This window comes from Mercenaria mercenaria, chromosome 19 (genome assembly GCF_021730395.1).
Source record: "Mercenaria mercenaria strain notata chromosome 19, MADL_Memer_1, whole genome shotgun sequence".
Classification (NCBI taxonomy): domain Eukaryota; kingdom Metazoa; phylum Mollusca; class Bivalvia; order Venerida; family Veneridae; genus Mercenaria; species Mercenaria mercenaria.
Genome location: NC_069379.1, coordinates 39,625,638 through 39,649,141, shown reverse-complemented (window position 1 = coordinate 39,649,141; position 23,504 = coordinate 39,625,638). Strand labels below are relative to the sequence as shown.

General features: G+C 34.2%; 1 protein-coding gene across 2 annotated transcripts; it reads left to right on the top strand.

Annotated features, from left to right (window-relative positions):
• Positions 1 to 175: 175 nt before the first annotated feature.
• LOC123542759 (ras-related protein Rab-8A-like) lies at positions 176 to 23,371 on the top strand. Of its 2 annotated transcripts, none has more exons than XM_053532166.1 (7): positions 176 to 378; positions 6,145 to 6,205; positions 8,612 to 8,672; positions 10,078 to 10,155; positions 14,244 to 14,333; positions 14,930 to 15,046; positions 15,727 to 23,371. In XM_053532166.1, the coding sequence occupies exons 1-7, from the start codon at positions 255 to 257 to the stop codon at positions 15,820 to 15,822; spliced, it is 627 nt and encodes a 208-aa protein (XP_053388141.1). In that variant the 5' UTR covers positions 176 to 254; the 3' UTR covers positions 15,823 to 23,371. The 2 variants fall into 2 exon arrangements, with proteins under 2 accessions (XP_053388141.1, XP_053388140.1); XM_053532165.1 differs by lacking the exon at positions 176 to 378 and adding an exon at positions 5,009 to 5,567.
• Positions 23,372 to 23,504: the final 133 nt, after the last annotated feature.

The following is a 23,504-nucleotide window of genomic DNA, read 5'->3' as shown; positions in this document are numbered from 1 at the left end:
CTATCAAAATATTATGGTATATTAATTTTTATTAACCAGTCAGTTGATACATATATTATAAGATTTTAGAAACACAGGAAAGAAAATCATTTCTGCTCTCAGACTTTTTCAATAAAGGTTTTCCAATTTACACGCAATTAGTGTAAATCTTATGCTTGATACATTTTACGAGATCACCGCAGGTAGAAACGTAGTGACGTCACTTCCCAAATCGTAAATGAAGGGAGTTTCCTAGTACTGTTTACGTTAAAATTATGGCTAAGACGTACGACTATTTGTTTAAATTACTTTTAATTGGTGACTCTGGAGTCGGGAAAACTTGTGTGCTGTTCCGGTTTTCAGAAGATGCGTTTAATGCTACTTTCATTTCAACTATAGGTGAGGAGAAACCAAAAAAGTTTGACAAACTTTGGTGGGTGGGGAACTACCTGTAAACATACCTTTAGGCTTTACAGTAAAGTTCTTATCAGTCTGCTAGCGAAAATCTGTACAGTTTAATTTGACAGACTTGCTACAAATTGATTTCATTGCTTTACTCAAATACCGGTTAAAAAGGCAAAGCCTCGAAGCAAGCTTGATAAATATCGGATATATTTTAGTGGCTATAGTAATCGGTCAGGTGATCGATCAGTCTGACTAATGTACATCTCCAATTACGCTATGCTTAGGATCTGAAGACATGATAACGATAGCCTCGTTCTGCCCCTGTCTACCCTTCCGCTAGCGAGTCAGAGCCTTGCTTACAACATTTTGAATGTGAAAGTAGAAGTTTAAAAAATCTATATTTACTATATAATTTGGCCTGGGTTTTTCATATTTACAATTCTTATGAAGACCACATCGCAATTACATCCTCGTGTTTTGAGAGAAATCATATGTCACAGTACGGACTTGGTCACATAACTGACATAAGGTGTCAGACAGCCGGTTAGCGCAGTTGGTAGGGCACTCGCCCTTAAGGAAGGTGTCCCGGGTACGAGCCACAGACTGACTGCTCATTTTTTCACCATTTGACATTCGACGCTGTTTTGATGGTTCAGCCAAATGCTTGTTGAAATGAGTTGTCTGATTGGTTTAAATAAAAATAGATTTTGCGAAAATAAAAAAGCAATTTCGGAAATCGAAATATACAGAAAAATGAATGTGAATGGTTCATCCTCAGATCTTCGGTTTGGAGATGATGTACTTTAGTCAGATTGGGTAATCGATATATACTTGCACCGTTATGTACTGTGTTACCAGTGTATATAATAATTGCTGGGGTAAGCGATAAATTTGTTGTCCTAAAGCTGCCTAGGTCCGTTACTATGGCTAAGACGCTTTCCTACAGAGGTGAAGGCTCGGGCCCGATTCCTGGCTACTCCCATTCCAGTGTGTTCTTGGGCAAGCACTTTATCATTATTGCCTCAGTCGACCCAGGTTTAAATGGGTACCCACAGATAGCTGGTCATATATTGGCCGCAGTGTGACTGTGTCACTTGTTAAACGCATCTAAATATATCTTTGTCATCAATGCATTGATATATAATGTTTCATAGCACGATCAAGCTTTTGTGCTGTAACAGTTTTTGCAGTAAAGTAAACAGTAAAGCAAAGTTCTACTTGAAAAAAGCCTTGAAAAAAATGTGCACAGGAATCAAAGAAAATTAATATTCTGTTGAAATAATCTATATTGAAGTCTACCCCTTGAATCTGCAGCATTAAATTTTAACAACAAGATGAAATACAGCCTGAACCATTTACTAGTTGATCTACATCAGAAACTTCTTCTCCATGTCCCAGTACCACTGACATACTAGTGTAGCTGAGTCCTAAGAGACAGTCCTGTCAATCCATGTTAGAAAGTAATTTCTGACAGTTATAAATATTGAAATCCAGTGTGAGACTGATGTTCTTGTCCAAAATGCTAGGAAATTACAGAGATATTGAGTTGTAAGTCTTTGCATTGATTTGGAGTCATTAATCCAGGATATTAAATGGGTGGTGCAGTTACTATTAGAAAATGTATTTTGATTCCTTTTTCTTAGATTTCCCCTTTTTGGCTGTTTATGAGTTCCCATAGAAGTGAAAAAAGCTCTGGATTGCTGGTATTGTCATTCAGGCACATAACATATAAATCAAAATGAGACTTACTTTCAGCGCACAGCTGTGTCATGTGCAGAAATATTCAATATATGGTTGAGTCATTAAACTGATTAAAATGTATGCAGCAGTTTACATAGTATGGGTGTTGATGAACGAGAGCAGATTTTTTAGCAGGCCTGTACCAAAAAGGCAGTAAGTATAGGTGGATGACCCAGGGTCAGCTGTTAAGTAATGCCTTTTCCTTTGAACCTTCCAGTCAGAATTACATCAATATACGTCCCACTTTATCTGTAGCATCCTGGCATTGACCTCTCAGATTTGTACAATTTTTTCCGCACTTAATTACATTTTAGGAAAGAGCTCACCTGTATTATATAATATGACACACTTGCGATTTCTCAATACTCAAGTTTTAAATTCTTATCAAAACATAACATTTATTGCCTTAAGTCCTGTATGCCGCTCCCTGAAACCAGATGTTTCTTGACTACCTAGCGGGGAAAGTACACATTTGTCCGAGCATGTGCCATGAATAGATATTCCAGTATTTCCCTAGGGAAAAACCTTGTCTAAAATGGTGTGCACTTAGGTGATATCACATAGTACTGGCACTTTTATGACTTTATAAGCATACAAATAATGTCAGGAAATACCTAAATTTATTTGTCTTTATGATCTATTTTGAACGTGATAGGCAAGAAAAATGATCTAACATATCTGCCTATGTAAGACAGCAGTTTTCCCAACCCTCAGGACAGCTTGTATAAAAAACCTTTGTTTTTCGTTCCACACTGTCCCTCGGGTAGGAGGGAAAACCTTGTCTTACACAGGCAGGCATGTAAGATCCTTATAATGTCCCCATCGTGCATATTGCAGACCAGATTGCATGAGTTCTGTGAAAATTGGAATATCTTAATAACCTTTTATCAAATGATGTCACTGTTTAGCAGAAGCATTTAATGCCCTCATGCAACAGTTGTGTAACATTCTTTAAATTAGAGGTAAATGCATTAATACAATCGTATTTTTCATTTAAAACCTAGGCCAAGTTCAATATCCAGCCTTGTCACAGTAGTTTTTCCTGAGGGTTTGTCCATGCATACTGTAAAATCATTTAATTTCATGGGCATGAAATTTCGTGGGTTTGGTCAAAACGGCAATTTCGTGGGGAACTGAATTCGTGGATTTGAAGTTTATAGAACATAAAATGAATGGGAATTTTACATATTCGTTGGCATTAAATTTCCTGGATTGACTCAACTACGAAATCCACGAAAATTAGTCCCCCACGAATATTAATGATTTCACAGTACGTAAAAATTTAGAAGCACAGTTACTAGAGTATTTTTTTTTTAAATCTCAGTCATGCATTATGTAGAATATATTTCTATTAAAACCCAGTCCAGACTATAACCAGTTTTGATAAACTTGTATCTTTATAGTTATGGCCCTTGAATAACCTGCTCAGACAAAGGAACTTTGCTGTGATGGGCATGTATTATAACAGTTTGGTACTCTTGTTTAATCTTAAGTATTTTACTTTAAATTTGTAACTGAGAAAATGATTTAAAATGTTATCAGTAATAAAGCACTGACCTTCAAAGAGGTATGATTCATAGACTGCTGACTTTGAAGTTTATTTACACAAAGTCATGTGAATGCAACCATTCCAAATTTTTTTTTTTTTTCAATTTATTTTACATGTTTTATATTAGAAAATGTGTAGTAAAATAGACTGTAAATTGTTAATAGATTGTTAGTAGACTGGCCCCCATCCCTATGTTTGTTCTTATTTACATAATTATATCAGTTTTCTTCATTAAGAGGGAAGTAACTCGAGAAGGTTGTTTCTATATTGACATTTTTTATTGCCCCTGGCTCCTAACATGGTTCAGTTGTCAGATAAAATGGTGCTGTCTAATAGAGGTTTAAATTTTCTTATAAATTTTTTCCAGTATTTATATAAAAAATAACCATGCAGCCAGGGAGCCAGGCTAATTTGTTAGTTAAAGATGATCTTCTAAGTTTTGTCTTGAAAAATAGGACTTTAGTCCTTTAGATGTATAATTTCTTTGAAGCCACTGGCTGGTCTTAAGATACACCAAGGCTTTGTTAGAACAAGCTACATTAATGTACAAGTACCCAGTTAAAGCTGACTGTTTAGAAAATGATTTTATGATCACAGTAAGAGTGGCACTCAGCTCAATTGGATCGTGGGGTCGTGAGTTTTAATTCCCGGGTGGGGCATATGTTCTCCGTGTCATTGACGTTTTCGTAAAAGACATTAACTTTTTTGGTGTCAGAAATCATTTGTGCTCCACCTCTGATTCATGTGGAAAAGTTAGCTGTTACTTGTAGAGAACAGGTTTGTACCAATACAGAAACCAGAAACACTGCCTGCTGTTAAATAAGTGAAAAAATGTTGAAAATGGCATTAAACAAATAAACAAATAAACAAACAAATGAATACACTGTTTAATTTTAATATTGAGACTAAATATAAATACAATGTATGTATATTCAATTACAGAAAATAAAAATAGATTACCTTTAAACTCCTGAAATCATATCAGAAAGGGATTTTGATATACAAATGTACCATATTTACCCAGTCCAATAATTATTGTTCAAGAAAACTTTTAAAACACTTATTTTTAATTTTCAATTACATAAGATGAAAAGACACTTCAAACGGTACTCACCCAAATTTCATCTCGGGGTGTTTTGTTTTTGTTGGTTTCTTTTGCAAATCCATTGTCTAAGCTATCTCTCTATGATGACGTCAACAGGTTGAAGAAAAATTTATGGTATCACTGATAACTTATATGATATACAATTGAAATTAAAGTGTAATACAGATTAGACAAAGTTGTGTTCCTTGTAATGATAGGATGTAATATCATAACAGCTCAAATTATAACGTTCAAATTATAACGTTAAATTTAGCTATCATGTTACTTAAAATGGTTTAAATTACATTATAATTCTATAACTGGATTGAGTTCACAAGTGTAGGATATCTGTTTTCATTATGCTTTAAAATTTTGTGAAAATTTGGTGATTTTTAAAAAGGAAAGTTGAATGATACGAGTTATATATAAATAACTACAAAGAAGAAAATCTGTGGTTGCATTTTGTCATAGTTTCATAAATCGAAACTAACAGTTGATTATGCTCCTGGAATGTTGACAGAAAAAAAAATGTCACTTTGGATGCCTTAAAAATCCATTAGATTAATATATTAAAAGATGGACGTTGTTTTCTATAACTTAGTATAAGCTGTTAAGGAATTTTAAATAAATACACTGTAAAAATGGCGTCTGATGATGACATGGATAGCCCCATATACGAGGACTCATCACAACATGAATTAAGGTATCAAATTAAGGTACTTGTCATAGGTGACACGGCCGTCGGCAAAACTTCCCTGATGTTCCAGTTCTGTGATAAGACCTACAGTCCAATATTTATCAGTACTATAGGTAATAACTTATCTAGTAAAATTACCCAAGTTTGTTGATTAAATAACTAAAATACAAAATGTATGTCATAGAAATCTACAAAATTCATTAATTTTAATTAAGGTTTCTATAAAAAATCAGAATATTGGAATTGTAATTCTGTCTCTAAATTTTCAATGAACATCCCTTTGGATATTAGATAGTACTGTCCAAATTGAAAGATGAACAAGTTCATTTTAATGAAGTTTAGCAGGCTAAAGGTTAAGCTAGGGCATTTTTGTTGCCGTATACTCTTTTTCAAGGCATTCCATTACAATTATCATTAAAAAAACATATTGGATTGCGGATGCTACATGTTTAATCCAAAGAGGTACATTACATAAAGGTGTCGGGATGGTCTGGGTGTAGTAATCCCTTATATGGGTATCACAAAGGTGTTGGAGTGGTCTGGGGTACAACAACCCCTTTATATAAAGGGATCATTACTACACCCCAGACCATCTCAACACCATTATGTGATGTACCCCTTTGGTTTAATGTTGATAGTAATATATTTAAATTGCTTTTATTAAAAGAAATTTTTTTTTTCTATTTTCAGGTATAGATTTCAAGATAAGAACAATAGAATTAGACGGAAAGAAAATAAAATTACAGATATGGTAAGGTGGCTTTAACTTGAATAGTATGAAGCTTTGAGACCAGTCTGAAAATTCAGCCTCAGCATTGTTCAATTTCAAGACTGGGCTCAAAATCGACCAATCAGATGCTAGAATTTTTGGACTGGTCTTCAATACAAGTTGTTTTTTTTGATAAATAATAGAGATAAATGAAACCAAACTTCCTGATTGTTTTATCAAGATGACCTGATGAATTTTGGATGACCTTTTACTTTATCACTGATATTGCACATGACACTGGTTTTGGTTATCTTTGTTATCTAAGAAACAATTTCAAAAATATGTTTAATATTTTTAGTCATTTTATTGTGAAAGATGTTTGATACAATTTATGTATTTATTTTGTTGGATTTAACGCCACACTGACACAATTATAGATCAGCTTTGATGGTAGAGGAAGAACCACTGACCCTCCATAAGCCAGCTGGATGGCTTCCTTACATGAAAAATTCAATGCCCCAGGTGAGGCTCAAACCCACAACAGTGAGGGGCAAGTGATTTGAAGTAAACAACCTTAACCACTCGGCCATGGAGGCCCGTTTGACTTCAATACTTATAGTCCTTTCCATCAGTGTAAGTACAATCTTGTGCATAAAAAAATCATTTTATGGATGAAAATATTCATATTGGCACATGTACATAGTTGGAGACAAAATTGCGTATTTGACCTCAGGCAGTGTTGTCATAGCCATTTGACATCAAAACAGTGTGACGTTGTACGTAATTTAAGACCAGAAGTTAGAACACTGTAAAAATGACCAAATGCCATAAATGTTTGTATTTGAATTACTGTTTTCTAAATGAGCATTCCAGTTACTGGATTTAATAATGAAACAATTGTTGCCTTTAAGGTTCGGTCAATTTGAGGATTTACAATCCTAGGAAAAGTGATATATATATATTAAACCCTGGCTACACCCTTGGTTGATACCAAGTTTTCTGGGTTGATACATTTTGTAAATCCTCAAATCGAGGAATCACAGACTTCAAATCAGTTGCCTTTCAAGAATGTGGGTTCAGGCCTCGCTCGGGGCTTTGAATTCTTCATGTGAGGAAGCCATCCGGCTGGCTTATAAATGGAAGGTTGGTTGTTGATGAAATAATGCATGGAGAGCCACCAGAAGTCTTCCTCCACCGTCAAAAGCTGGAATGACCTATAATTGTGTCGATCGGACATTAAAGCCCATCAACAACAACAAAAAAGCATATCTAGGCAGTAGATGTATACTGTGAAAGCAGAAATTTTTGCGAGGGTGTAATTTTTGCTATATTCGCGAGGCTCTGCATCTCACGAAAATTAATCCTCGCATAAATATTCGTCATTAGTATAATGCAAATTCAAGTAGTGAGAATACTATTTTTACGATGTCACAAATATTAAACCTCGCTAACATACTCAAAATCGCTAAACTTTGACCCAGCGAAAATTTTTGCTTTTACAGTACCACTGCATTGCCTCCACCCTCCACTCTAGCTCATTAGCGAGAGCACATATCTACAGATTGCAATGTCTTGTGCTTTGATTCCAAGGTGTAATACTATGTTCTCAGTAACAATTGAGAAAAAAACATAATATGTCTGAAATCATTCTTCCTTCACCGCTGATTCATTTGGACAAGTTGGCAGTTTAGAGAACACTGGGTAATACTGGTACAGAATCCAGGGACAGTGGTTTGGTTTACAGTCTGTCACCTTCCTCGCTTGGCGCTCAGCATTAAGAGGATAGGGCTAGGACTGGTCAGCCCGGTGTCAGTATAATGTGACTGGGTGGGATATCATGTCACGTGTCTACGGCATGGTATTCCAGTGTGGTAGCACTATAAAGTTGGGCATTGTGCTCACTGCTACAAGTAGACACTGCCGTTTATATGACTGAAAAGTTGTTGAAAAAGACGCTAAACCCGAACACACACACACATTTATATTTGTTCTCGTTTCAAAAACCATTTTAGTTTCCTTTTCGGTTGGTCATAACACAGGAAACACTCAAGTTTGAACAGGGAGGAGTTTTCATCTGAAGTAAAGTGTAACTGGTCTTCAGCGCAAAAGTTTGCATTCTATGATGTTAAAAATGGAAGTCAAAGTTCTGATAAAAGGTTCTTTTATTCCAAAGTGGGTAGTGTTTAAAAATCCCCACCTGCAATGGATGAAGCAGCATTTTTCCAGTAGAGCCAGCCATAGCAGGTGTCATATTTACCTATTCAGCCTCCAGTCTAGGCTGGAAACAGTACCAGTTCTTGTAATTAATTACCTAGCTGTGAACACTGGTTGAAATATCAGTCTAAACCCGGTACCAGAAACAGATTGCTAGCAATATATAGTTTTCAGTTGAGTACTGTTTCAGCCCTTGAGGTATAGAGTAATACAATATTTTGTTTGTCTTTACAGGGACACTGCTGGTCAGGAACGCTTCAGAACTATTACTACTGCATACTACAGAGGTGCTATGGTAAGACAGTATAGTATCTTTAATTCTTTGTTTTAAATCAATTATGAGAATACATTTATATTGTGAAATCCTCTAGAGTCTTCCTTTGGGCATTGAATTCTTCATGTGCAGAAGCCAACCAGCCGGCTTACGGAATGATGGTGTTTCTACCAAGTGGTACGCTCATGATTAAATAATGCACGGATGGCCACTGGGGTCTTCCTCCACCAGCAAAGACTAAACAAATACCATGAAATCACTTAATTGCATGGGCATGAAATTTTGATAAGAATTTGTGCATTTTAAGTTCATAATTATACTAAAATGATTGGGAATTATACTTGTGTCTTAGGATATTTTTGTGGATTGGTTTGTTTAAAATGAAACTTGGGAGTCATTTTTGTGGACTAATTTGCTGAAAATGAAACTTGGGAATCATTTTTAGCTCACCAGAGCCAAAGGCTCAGGGGTCACTTGATTTTACATATTTGACATGTAGCATTGCCTAGTGGCATTGCCTAGTGGACCTCTACAAAATTTGTTCAAATTTTGACCCCCCCCACCCCACCCGGGTTACTTGATTGTACATAGGGAAATCTTCATAAATTTGCTAAAAATAAACCAGAAGGCCTAAATCTTAGATATTTGATATGTAACATTGCCTAGTTGACTTCTACAAACTTTGTAAAATTGGCGCCCCAGGGGTTACTTGACTGTACTTCAGAAAATCTTCCAAAAAAATTCTAAAAATCATCAGTTTGATATTTGAAACATGTAGCTCATATTACTCAGGTGAGTGATCCAGGGTCATCATGACCCTCTTGTTGTGGACTGATTTGGTTTAAATGAAACTTGGAATTTAGTTTTGTGGATTTATTTGGTTAAAATGAAACTTGAGATTAATTTTGTGGATTGACGAACTTAAAACTGAAAAAACAGAAAAGAACTGAAAAGCACATTGTTATGTGTTTTAAATGATATGAATAGATGTAGTTTACGTTGGTAATTATCTAGAACTAGTAAGAATTTTGGTTTGTGTTTATATAATGTTTTTGGATTGAAATTTTTTTTATCCAGACATAATATTAAAGAATTTTGGTTGGTGTTTATAATGTTTTCGGGTGGGAGTTTTTATGCCCCCAAAGGGAGGCATATTAGTTTTCAATGTCCATTCGTTCGTTAGTTCGTTCGTCACAACAAACCTTTTGCATGAAGGCACTTCACATGCTGATAGTACTTATTGAGTACACGACCCGTATTGACTTTTGGGTCAAGGTCAAAGGTCAAGGTGCTGTGGGGGCATTTGTCACCATTAGTGACAGCTCTTGTTGTTAAATATAGGGGAAAAACAATTTTTCAAAGAGAAAAAAGGGGGCTAAATTACAGTGCACTGATGTTTACATTGTATCTGTTCTGTCTATTTCAGGGAATTATGTTAGTGTATGATATAACAAATGAAAAGTCATTCGACAATATCAGGAATTGGATTAGAAATATAGAAGAGGTAAGAATTGTTCTGTGGTGGTAGACATATTGATTTACTCCTGTCTATGTGTATGTGTGTGTGTCTGTCACAGATCTTGTCAGCACACTAACTAACATTTCTCATCCAATCTTCACCAAACTTGAACAAAATGTGTTTGCCAGTAAGTCCTAAGCCAAGTTCGATAACTGGCCAGATCGGCCGAGGTACTTCAGTATTTTGACCCGTGAAATCCTGAAAATACTGATGCCAGTGATACAGGTCATGGTGAATGGTTGACTCAGATACAATATGGAGAAGAAATGCCAGTCTAGATTATTAGGCAGTTAAAGAAGCTCTAGTTTCAATAAATATGCACATGTTTAGCAGTGAACATACTTCACAACAGCTGAACAATATCAGGAATTGAAGTAGAAATACAGAGGAAACAAGACTTGTTCTTGAAGGTGATGTAGATTTATTTCAATAAATGTGCATGTGTTCAGCAGTGAATATCACAACAGCTGAACAATACCAGGAATTGGATTAGAAATACAGACTTATTTCCACTGTATTTAAAAAGCAATGTATAAACTATTTTTAGCACATAAATGTATAATTAAGACAAAATTTCATGTGACGAAAAGCACCTTTTTGTTAGGGCCCCTGAAATAGTCAAAAATGCACATTTTCACCTTGTGACGCACCTAGCTCAAAAAGCATTACATATAAATTGATCAACCTTGCATGACTCTTTATCATGATATGAACTTGCACACCTATTTTTCATCTGGGTCCGCTCCTATATCCAGAGATATGGCCCCTGAAAAAGTCAAAAATGCACATTTTCACCTTGTGTTGTGCCTAACTCAAAAAGTATTACATATTAATTGATTAAACCTTGCATGAGTCTTTATTATGATATAAACTTGTGCACAACCTATTTTTTGTCTGCATCTGCCCCTTATGTTCAGAGTTATGGCCCCTGAAATAGTAAAAAATGCACATTTTCACCTAATAATGTACGTAGGTCAAAAAGTATTTGATGTAAATTCATGAAACCTTGCTTGAGTCTTTATCATAATGCAGCCTTGCACATTTGGCATTCTTCTTGAGAATCTTAGCACTTATTACAGAATTATGGCCCTTGAAATAGCCAGAATAGTGGATTTTTTGTTTGTGATGCTCATACCGATTTTTTGTTTGTGATGCTCATACCGATTTTTTGTTTGTGATGCTCATACCTCAAAAAGTATATGGCCGAGAATAATGAATCCTTTTCATAAAATGTTTGTTGAGGCTATACCCTATTAAGACAGCATACATTTGAATTATTTCCCCTTATTTGTGACAAATGTAACAGTGGAGGCACACCCTGTGTTCAACAGACACATTCTAGTTTCAAAGTACATTGTATTTCAGTCAGAAATTTTGAGTATTTTTATGCCCCCGAAGGGAGGCAGATTACAGTAAACCTCGCTTATAAGGAACAGCTAGGGACCTCTAAAAATTGTTCCTTATAACCGAGGTTCCTTATATCCATATAGCGAACTAGTTCCTTGTAACCGAGGTTTGTATAACGAACACAATTTGTATAGTGAACACTATTTGACTGACGTTTCATAAGGGCTATGTGTTCACACTCCGGGCCGACCTTGAATCTTTATGTGAGGAAGTTGCTTTTCTAGTACCGGTCCTATCCTGGAGAGATGGTAAGGTAAACTGCCTGCATGTATATGACTGAAAGAGTGTTGAAACACGGCGTTAAACCTAAACCAAGCCAAAATGTTCGTCGGTAAGAATGACCGTAATTTATGTTTATTTTTTGTCGTCATTTCTATCTTCTTTTTAGAGAGCGCTACATGATGACTATAAGATATATTGCTGTTACTCCCCTTACCTTGCTTGACTGCATGTACAGGCTGTCTAGCGTCCCTAAAATTCCTACTTTTTCCTATTTTTTTTCAATTTGGCTAAAATTCCTATTTTTCTAAAAAAATCAAAGGAAATTCCTAAAAAGGCCCTATTTTTCACAAAGATTCCTAATTTTTTAACTTTTTTGCTTTGATCGAAAAGAGAAAATGTTTTAAATGTTGTTTAAAAGTTCTTCTAATTCAGAAAAAAACAATTTAGCACAGTTCAAAACAGTGGAAAGCTAGGAGACGTCTTTTCTGTAAATAAAGCACTATTTCTGAGTTACTTTTATGTCAATCACGTAAAGGTAAGCACATTACATGGTCTTTAAAGTCCATATTTTGATTTGAAAATTCCTAAATTTAGCCCTAAAATTTCCTTAAAATTGTACCAAATTCCTAATTTTAGCCCTATTTTTTTGTACAAATTGCCCTAAAATTAGCCCTAATTTTTTGTCGGGGTATGCTAGACAGCCTGGTTATATGAAAAGTCATCAATACTAATATAAAATAAATGTTCAATTTGTTTTTTACAAAAATGTTAAATTAGACTACCCATTAAAAATTAAAAGTAGGGCATTTATGACATACAGTGTATTATGACTAAACAATGGCGCCATACATACAGATTAAAGTGTAAATTATACCTATACTTTTGCTATTGTAATTTTTAGCACCTGCTATAATTTTTACAATTGGAAATTTGGTAAACTGGACTGTTTGCCATTGTTAATCACGTGTAATTAGCACATTTATTTAGGATTTTCGTTCACTATTGTTAACATGAAATACCCAATATATGTAGCTGTCGTACATAATCTTGAGTAAATATAGTCTACTATCGTTTAGTATTGGGTAATTTGATGATATTATATATTTTCTTTTTATCGTATCCGTGAATTAACAAAAGAAAGATCATAGAAATGAAATAATTTGTGTTTATTCATGTGCATAAAAGCGATTTCATGAAAGCTCGTGATAGTGCCGACGTTGCTCTGACGTCATCAGCATTTCTCGTGTTTATTTCCGGTTTTCAATAATTTTTATTCTTCATGTCTGTCCGCTATAACCAAGAGGTTTTTCACTGCATTTCGTACTTTGGGCCTGGAAAAAGTGTTCCTTATAACCGAGTGTTCCTTATAACCGAGTTCCCTATAACCGAGGTTTTTTACATTAAATAAAGAAGGAATTAGATCGGGGAATTGAAAACTGTTCCTTATAACCGAGTGTTCCTTATATCCGAGTTCCTTATAAGTGAGGTTTACTGTAGTTTTCAACTGTCCATCCGTTCGTTTGTTAGTTCATCACAACATTAACTTTTTGCACAAAGGCACTTTACTCGCGAACCACTGCACCCAGGACCTTCAAACTTTACATGCTGATAGTACGTACTTATTGAGTACAGGACCTCTACTGACTGGGGTCACCAGGTCAAAGGTCAAGGTCACAGGGGCCAATGTTAACTTTCTGCATGAAGGCACTTTACTCGCAAACCACTGCACCACGGACCTTCAAACTTCACATGCTGATAGTACCTTCAAACTTCACATGCTGATAGTACCTTCAAACTTCACATGCTGATAGTACTTATTGAGTACACGACCCCTACTGACTTTGGGGTCACCAGGTCTTGTGACAGCTCTTGTTTATGATGCATCATCCCTCATGTCCATAAAGAAGGGCTAATATAGCTTGAAACTAGTAAGATTCTATAAACTTATTTGTAGGCATTCCAGTGTTTGGTCATGTGCTCTGCTTTTTCTCCATTTTAAATGAAAGAAAAAGATGTTTCAATAAGAAAATAATAAATTAAATATAAATGATTCAGTCCGACTGCTTAGCACAGTAAGGAGAGCGTTGGTCAACGGATCATGGTGATACCTGTAATAATTCTTATGGGAAAGTTGGCATTTACTTGTGGAGAACAGGTTTATACTGGTACGGAATACAGGATCACTGGTTAGGTTAACTTTCCGCCTGACTGAATTACTGATGTGCAGGCTAATCTTGGTCTGTACTGGTTGCAAAGACGGAATCACTTGCCTCCAGTCCAGCAGGCTTAATGTTAATTATTGAAATTTATATGCTGTATGGTATTTTGTGTTATTAATCGAGGGATCAACGCAAACTAGTCTATGTCTATATAGCAATAGAAGCAGATAGACTAGTTTGGCGTTGAGCCCTCGATTTGTGATCTGTTAATTTGGTACCTTTCAGCATGCATCGAGAGACGTTGAAAAGATGATCCTGGGTAATAAATGTGATATGAACGACAAACGACAAGTCAGTAAAGAGAAGGGAGAACAGGTTCGTAAAATAAAAAAAAAAGATGAGATAGCCATAGTCATAATTATGGCGACATTCACAGCTTTGTTGGTGTAACTAGGCGACTAGTACTTGCAAGTACTGTGGTACTTGAATCTTTGTACCACAATCATTATCTCAGACTGTCATATTGTGGTATACTTATGACATGATACCTGTACTGTGGATGATGTCGTCATGTTTATAGTAATTGTAAAATCCGAAATTCTCTCTAGAATGTTTGCTTTGTTACATTCACTGGGTTTAAATATCACGGTGTAATGAGTTTTCAATGGAAATATCCAAATAAATTTCTTTGTCTGCTGTTTTGATAGGTTTGCATATTTTAAAAAAAGAAAGCTGATTTATTCTTATTATAGGCAAGTAAAAACATACTTCTTGTATTTTCTTTTAAAGAATAGCGGCATTTAAATGTTAGAAATATTAGTACCACATTTCAGTTACCATGGTAATTGAAAGTTTTGAATCACTTGCAGAGGAAGACTTGTTGCTGGTTCGATTTCTCTGTTAGTAAATGGTATGTTTAAGTAATATTACTGCAAACAAATGGAAAACATTGTTGACTTCATTTTTTTCAGCTTGCAATTGAGCATGGAATAAAATTTATGGAAACGAGTGCAAAAGCTAGTATAAATGTTGAAGAGGCCTTTTTCACCTTAGCAAGGGACATCAAGGCAAAAATGGACAGAAAATTGGTAAGAAAATTTATTTTGTAAAGAAACAGTGAACATTGTGTAACATCTTCTGTCAAGATTTTTAAAGACTGACAAGAGATTTAGTGTTTGAAATTTGTCAGTTCATTCATCAACTGATAAACATGAAGACTGTATCAATATCTTGCAGAAAATTGTATTAGTTGTAATACTTTAACAGGGAGTATAGCTTAAGCAGGGTAAAGACAGCATCCCCACCAGGTGCCAAATTGTACCAAATATGGACAAAATTACCCCTTTTTTTTGGAGCCAGCAAAATTTCTTTCTGTCCATCTGTCTGTTGGTCCATCTGACTATGTCATGCATATCTCAGAAAGTATTTGACCAAGAGTCATCAAACCTCACAGGATTGTCATTCAGAATCTGAAGTTGTGCTCCTGATGTGTAATTAGGATTTCACACTGCCAGACTAGAGTTATGGCCCTTGACTTAGTCAAAGATATGCATGAAATGGGCCTAAAAGTTTGTCATTCACACATTTAATATATTAAATAAAGTTGAATACATTTGATGAGAAATAAAGTTGAATACATTTGATGAGACTTTTCTATATTTGTAGCAAATATCAAAAGATGAAATATTTAAGTGGAAATGGACGTTGGATATCTTTAATTTAAATATCGTAGTAGGGTTAAATCTGAAGATTTTTTTCTTTTTTGCAGGATGCATCATCAGCTCCTAAAGGTGGAGGGGGTCAGAAATTGGCGTCCAATCAAAACCAGCCGAAGAAATCATGGTGGAAGTGTGCTATTCTCTGATTGGACAGTTCAAATCTCAGTTGTTTTCTGATTGGACAGATATTTTTTTAAAGATTATTTTTATTGGTCAATTTTGAAATAAGGATGGGTATGTATTCTGATTGGATGAAGCAAGAGTGACCAACTATAGACTTGACAAACAGGGAAAAACTAGTGCTTTGTATGAAAGGGATCTCAAGGTCACTAATGTCCAAATGAAAGACTATTTCTGATTGGCCGATATGTGGTTACTCAAATGCAAAGAGCGTTTTGATTGGCATTTGAAACAACTGCAGCAATATGCTAGTGTATAGTAATGACTTTGTTCATGTATATAGTATAGAACTATTTAATTACATAGTAATTTGTTTTAAATGTTCATTATAATTTTATACTTAACTGAAGTCTGAAGGGTTTTTGCTTGATGTGTAGATGTGATCATAAGGTCAGGAGAAAGTATTTTACACCAGTAAAAATAATAAATGACTATTTGTATGATTTGGTTTCATGCTATTGAGTTCTTATAAAAGTATCCTCTTTTCATCGAAGCTGCATGTATATGCATAATTTTTAAATGAATTAAGACAGGTTGACGTAGGCATGTCCTTTGGTTGCCTGTAAAAGAAAATACCTCTCCCCTGATCTGATAATTTCAGTATACTCCATACATGTACATGCACTCAAGTTTTAGGAATTAACAAATACTTATGATGTTCTTGTATTTTCTACAAGCTTATTGTAATCGGTAAAAAGTGAAGGTCTAAAGCTCCTGGCAGATCATTTGATGTATAAGAGTGAGCCGTATGCACAAAGTTCTTCTCAGATCTTAACTGTGAGATAGGAAGGCAAATGTTGTTAACATGCAGATTGATGCCTTCATCAGGCTTTTCTTTGACCAAATCTTTACATTCTTTTTGATCGGGTTATTATTGCTCCATTTTTATTTCACATTTTGATAGACACAATAAAGCGTGTTCCAATGAATAAAATTTTAATTATAATAATTTTAAGCTGCATAGTTTTTTTTAATATTCTTTTGGAAGTCATGCAGCCATAATCTTCATGAAAGTTTAAAGTTTTGGTGTAGCTCTTTTCGGGAAAATTAACCCCAAAAAGACTAGTGTCGAAAATCAACCAGTCCGCAGCAAGATTGCTTATCTTATTTACTATATGCAGGCACATTTCAGCTGTTCGTATAGCTTATAAGATCAGCTAATTGCTTTCTGCATTTAGTACATGATGTAAAGTTACGTACATAATGTAAAGTTACATACATGATGTAAAGTTACGTACATGATGTAAAGTTGTGTGCATAATGTAAAGGAAATTGCTAATTGTCACTACGGGTCTTCTACCCGTTAATGGAGCTAAGTATTCGGAGATATTGCTTCACCTGCCAAGCACAATATTCACATCTGTCATAATAAAGCGTGTATGTTTCTTTTGTTGTCTCATGTTTTATGTTTAAACTGGTAAACATATTTTATTTATTTGCTGTTCTAAATTAAAAAGATAATTTCATTTTTTTTTTTTTGAAAATGGGAAAGGAATTTGGACTAAAGACTGTTCGAGATATTCTGATGTGTAAACTCTTGTTTTAATACTGTTTAATACCTAATTATGTATGTCGATACTTGTTTTTAATGATTATTTTTAACAAGGTATGGATGTGACATAGATATATATAAAACGCAAAAATACTTTAAATTAGATATACAGGTAGGCCTAAATTCCTTCTACTTTAGACCAAAGCTTTTCTGCACGACTACAAAATAAATGCAGTAGATATTTTACAGACAACATGGATGTTTTTTCATTAAACACTGCATAGAACTTGCTTTATATATTTTTGCAACAGATAACATTTTTTTCCAAAATTTCCCCAAAATATTCATTTCTAGAGGCGTTCATCTTTATTATTCAGTGAAATATATGGTTACATGTTTACTTAATAATTCTATCATTTTTATTATTTTTCATACCTTTCAGTTCATCAGATTCCTATTGTTAGTTGAATACCAGTAATGGAAATTGTTAAAATTTTGAAAATGTGTATTTTTAGTTGATTACAAGTGATTGATTATGTTAAAATTTTGAAATAATCAGTCGATAGTTTTGTTAATCAATGATCATTGCTCGTCATCTGGGTAATGCTCCGCTATTTTTTTCAATTTTGATCTTACTGACCTGTCACAATATCTTTTTAACTTGAGGACAAAAAATATCTTTTATATACAAGTGTTACATTATTCTTTATGTATAGAAATGCATGTGCATTCTTTATTTTCTAAGAAATTGGTTCTTCTACAGAAAAAAAAAAGGTATGAATTTTATCTGTAGAATATAGATTTCCGACTGTAAAATCTACTGTCATTTTAAAGATCTTTTGTTTCAAAATATGCCTTTTATGTAAACTTTCTTTCAATATTTGTTTAAATACCTAACTTAAATTTGCAGTAAATAATAAAAGAAAATCTTTTTAATGCTATTATCATATGGAGGAAATTCGGAAGATCTTTTTGCTCATTTTCGTATTTTTGAAAAGTAACGGAAAATCCTGCGTGTAAAAAAGATAATGGTCATGTTACATGTGGTATGTTTATAGATGTATGGCTGGGCCCAAAAAAATATTGCTACTTTTTATGCTTTTCGTTTGTATAGATATTAAGTAAGTGGTGTTATTTTTATCTCAATAACTAAACATAAATTATGCAATCATTTATTGTTTTATGTTAACATTTCTTTATGAAGTGTGTTATGCCCATTATATGCTGTATTTAGCAAATGAAATAAAAATTAATCCTTATCATGCTGGACACGATTGAATCTGCCATTGCAACCAGTGTAGATCATGATCAGCCTGCACATCCATGCAGTCGGATCATTATCTGCACTGTTCGCCATTCAGTCATTATCTTTTTGGTAAGCACCCCTTTTAACAGTTAATGGTACTGTCCAAATTGAAAGATGGACAAGTTCATTAAAGAAATTGAGTAGGGTAGGGGTTAATATTTGTTTGACATAATTCTTAACAGGATTTTTCACAAGTTGCAATACTTTAGAAATGCTTCTGTCGTGACTTCAATTTTTTTTGTCTCTAAAAGGACACGTTTTTTGAAAAAAGGTAATTGAAATTCTTGTGCATGTATCATTAAATTGACAAGTAAAAGTACCTTCTCTGTGATTAGGGGAATCTAATTCGTAAGAAGATCCATAAGAATTTGGAACACATTTCGAGGTTTGAGCACAATGTTGCCATAACCCCTATTAAATAAAGGAGTTACGGTAGTATTGTGCACAACCCTTGATTTGGAAACATAGAATGCAAGCAAGCAGAGATGGCATAACTTTAGTCCCCTACAGTCGGCTTAAATTCGAACCGCTATATTTTTCTTATTAAAGTAAATTGCAAACTAGATTTTTTTTTTATAATCTGACTTTATATATATGTCTGAATCTCATTGTTAATGAATCCCGCCCACACAGCTAAATAGGGAGAGCGCAGATCTACGGATCGCTGGGTCATGAATTTGATCCCAGGGCGGGCTGTATTGTCTCTGTGACGGTTTGATAAAGTACATTGTGTCAGAAATCATTTGTTCTTCACCTCTGATCACATGTAGTCACCTCAGTGCAAAAAGTGGATAACTCCATTGACTTACTCAATTTTGCACTAAAGTGACGATGTGGAAGTTGGCAGTTACATGCGGAGAACAGGTTTGTTCTGGTACAGAATCAAGTAACACTGGTTAGGTTAACTGCCCACCATTACATAACTGAAATACTGTTGAAAAAAAGCGTAAAACCGAAAACAAAGAAACATTATTTATGTAAAAGCAACCCTTTTAGAATGTTGTACTTCTTTTACTCGAACTTTCTCAAAAGGTACTGTGCGAGAATTTCTGTTACGGAATATGTGAACAGGACAGTAATTAAACCTTTTCCATTTTGTTAGTCAAATTTTTGTTAAACACTGTTTTCATAATGGCTCATTTTTAAAACATTTGTTGTATTAGTTTTTGTTGTTTTCATATACTGTATTATATAGTGGGGTTAAATATGGATTAGAAGGAAGTTAAATTTCTGATCTTTGCAATTAAACGGAGCTTGGGAGAGGCAGAGATTTCCTATACAGAACACTATTCACTTGAGGTTGCAACAAAATTCTTGAGTTATCTAAGTCTTCGAGCGTTTTGAATATGAAAAAAAAACATAAATGGAAAATTGGTGGGGACTACATAAATTGCTTGACTGAGCCCAGGAGCTTGAGTCATTGATACTTAATCAAATTTTAACATACGGCCCGCCTGGGCCCTGCGATCCATAGATGTTTGTACTGGTACAGAGACCAGGAATACTGATTAAGTGAACAAGCTGTTGTTGTTACACAGCTAAAATACAATTGACAAACAGTGTAAAACCCAAAACTAAAATGAGATAGTCATTATTGATCACTTCAGGAAATCGAGGCCTCTCGAATAATGCTGAACAGTATGGGGATATAGTTTTTCCCAGTACTTAATGTTGTAAAATGAATTATTTTATTTCATACAAAATTTCATGTTTTTTTTTTGTTTTGTTTTTGCCAGAACTACTATTTTGTTGGACTTTAGTTTGTGGATTTCATATGTATAGAGTAAAATTACAGAGATATTTTTTCAATGGTTGGGTCATAATTTCTTGGACTGGCATAACCACAAAATCCATAAAAATTATTACCCCACATGATTGAATTATTTCACAGTATACACACGTGTAGATGCTTATTCAAATAATGTAAAATAGTACTGTTTATACGCTTCTTTTTATCTTTTGGGATGGGAGGGAAACCATCAAACCATTAAAGGGAGATGCAAGTCAGCCGTTAGACAAAAAAAAAGAGATTGTTTATGGTGAACTTTGATTTTAAAGTTTGCTCCATTAAGATTAAAATGGGTCAAGGATAGTAAGTGATGGGATAGTATATTCCAGATTTCAAAAATGAACTGTAATTACTAGACATTGAAGCAGCTTTTATGTCAGGTGTATGATGTGTAGAAAAGTTTTCTGTCTGTCACTTTAATTAACCAATTAAACATGAACAGTCCTTTACTGTTACTAAAATCAAGTATTATTCCTGATGGCTTGATTTTTGCTACAAATCATAAAAAATTTCACGGACAAATTCAGAATATTAGAGTATCGATCTTCATAATGCCATAGAATACAAGGGGCCTCCATGGTCCGAGTGGCTAATATTGCTGATGACAAATCACTTGCCCCTCATTGATGTGGGTTGAGCCTACTTGACTCGGGGTATTGAATTCTTCATGTGAGGAAGCCATCCAGCTGACATATGGAAGGTGGTTCTACACAGGTGCCTTCTCGTGATGAGATAATGCACGGAGTGGCACCTGGGGTCTTACTCCACCATCAGAGCTGGAAAGTAGCCATGTGACCTATAATTTTGTTGATGAGACGTTAAACCCAACAAAGAAAGACATAGAATACAAAAATCACATTTGCGAATTCTCAACACAAGGTTGCTTACTGTTAAATTGCTAAACAAAGCCTTTACAAAAATTACTCCCTCAACAGCATGGGTCAGTTCCATTAGTCATCTTTCTATTTATGTTTTATATAATTTATGAATACTTCAAAGTTTCAGTTGCTCATTTTTGTTGATTTTCTCAATGCTACATGACTATCTTTATTTAAAGTTGTTTCACAAATGATAGTGTGTAAAACCACAAGGTTGTTGAAAAGAAAACAATTACTTTTTGTGAAGCGGTCAAAACTCTTAAAACTTATTTTAGAGGACATTTTTTTTTTACGACATAGCATCTTAAAAAATTCTGGGGTGTACTTAAATTTTACTTTTGATTCAAATTATCTTTTTGACTTCCTTAACATGATTGGTATTTCAAAAATTATTATTAGAACCTGCCATTTTATTGGTTACGGGTTTATCCCGCTACCAAAGTTAAGTGTATTTTTGACAATCATTTAGCATCTTTATTTGATTCCAAATCACATCCAAAGGAATTTGTTCATGTGCTACACAAAGTAGTCCCATTCATGAACAATGAGGATGAATTATCAATGATCAAGTAGTTCTTATTCATCCTCTATCCATTCACACTGGCCATTTAGATTATATAGGATCTGTCAATGATTAGGTATTCCAGCCCATGGTTACATCACTGACTTCCAGCTGTTCATGTAAGGTCAGGCAGAGTTTATCTTAGATCGAGGCATATTAGTATTTGTTTCTTATACATGTATACATGTATTTATAGATTGGCATTTAAAATGAAAATAACTCTAGCAAAACCCGCAACCACCAGACATCTCAAGGCTTTGATTTATAAATGGGATTAAGAAAATTACAATGGCAGTGTTTTAATATTGAATGTCTTGTTAATTTAACTTACCATCGTATTTGTTTAAAATATTGTAATTTTTTTGACGAGTCATTTTATTTAATATTTGCAAGACTTTTTTTCATCAAATAAATTACACAGCCATATATGAATGTAATGAGAGCAAGTAAAATCAGGCTTTTTAGCTCAACTTTTCAAAGAAAAAGTAGAGCTATTGTACTCGCCCCAGCGTCAGCGTCGCTATTGGTTAAAGTTTTTGATAAAGTCAAATATCTCTGTTACTATCAAAGCTATTGACTCGAAACTTAAAATACTTATTTACCATCAAAGTCTACACTAGGAGAAACAATGCCCATAACTCTGATTGAATTTTGACAGAATTATGCCCCTTTTTAACTTAGAATTTTTTGTTAAAATTTTTGATAAAGTCAGATATCTCTGTTACTAATAAAGCTTTTGACTTGAAATTCAAAATAGTTATTTACTATCAAAAGTCTACACCAGGAGACACAATTCCCATAACTCTGATTTGAATTTTGACAGAGTTAGGTCCCAATTTTTTTTACTGGCAAAGCTCCAATTCAAGCACTGAGAAAAGTCGAGCACGCTGTCTTACGGACAGCTCTTGTTAAGATTGTCAGCAGCATATAAGATTTATTATAAAAGCAATATATCACAGAATCTAAGATACCTTATGCAGTTGTGTACATTATAGAGTCCTTAACACTATTTTGCAGAATGTAAGGTCCTTGACATTGTTCGACAGAAATTAAAGTCCTTTATGTTATATAATAGCAGAATATAAGGTCGCTCACATTGTTTGCAAGCAATTTATTTGCCATAATTTAGCAAAATGAAAAGTCCTTATCATATTTAGCAGAATGTAAGGTCTTTGACACTATTTTGCATATTTTAAGGTCCTTTACATGTTAAATTAATATCATAGAATGCAGTGTCCTTAACCAAAATTTCGCCGAATGTAAAGTCCTTGACCAATGTTTGCTAATACGTGTTTACATTGGGGACTTTTTTTTTTTTCAATTATTATTTTATAGAAGTAATACGGTACAAGAAAATATACTCTGTTTTATATGACTGTTGTAATATAGTGTAAACATTGACCCTTCTCGCATTTCTGGTATCATGTATCTTTATAACAAGTATCGGCTTTTAATAAGCAAAATCAGTCAATAAAAATAAATAATTTTGCTTGTAGTTATCTTCTATATATTCCCTTCCTTTAGGTCTAACATGCATAGTTAGGTCGGTAAAGTTTTTGGGGAATTTTTTCTTTTTTTATAAAGTTGGACTTTTTGGAAATTATTTTTGTGTAAAAAAAAA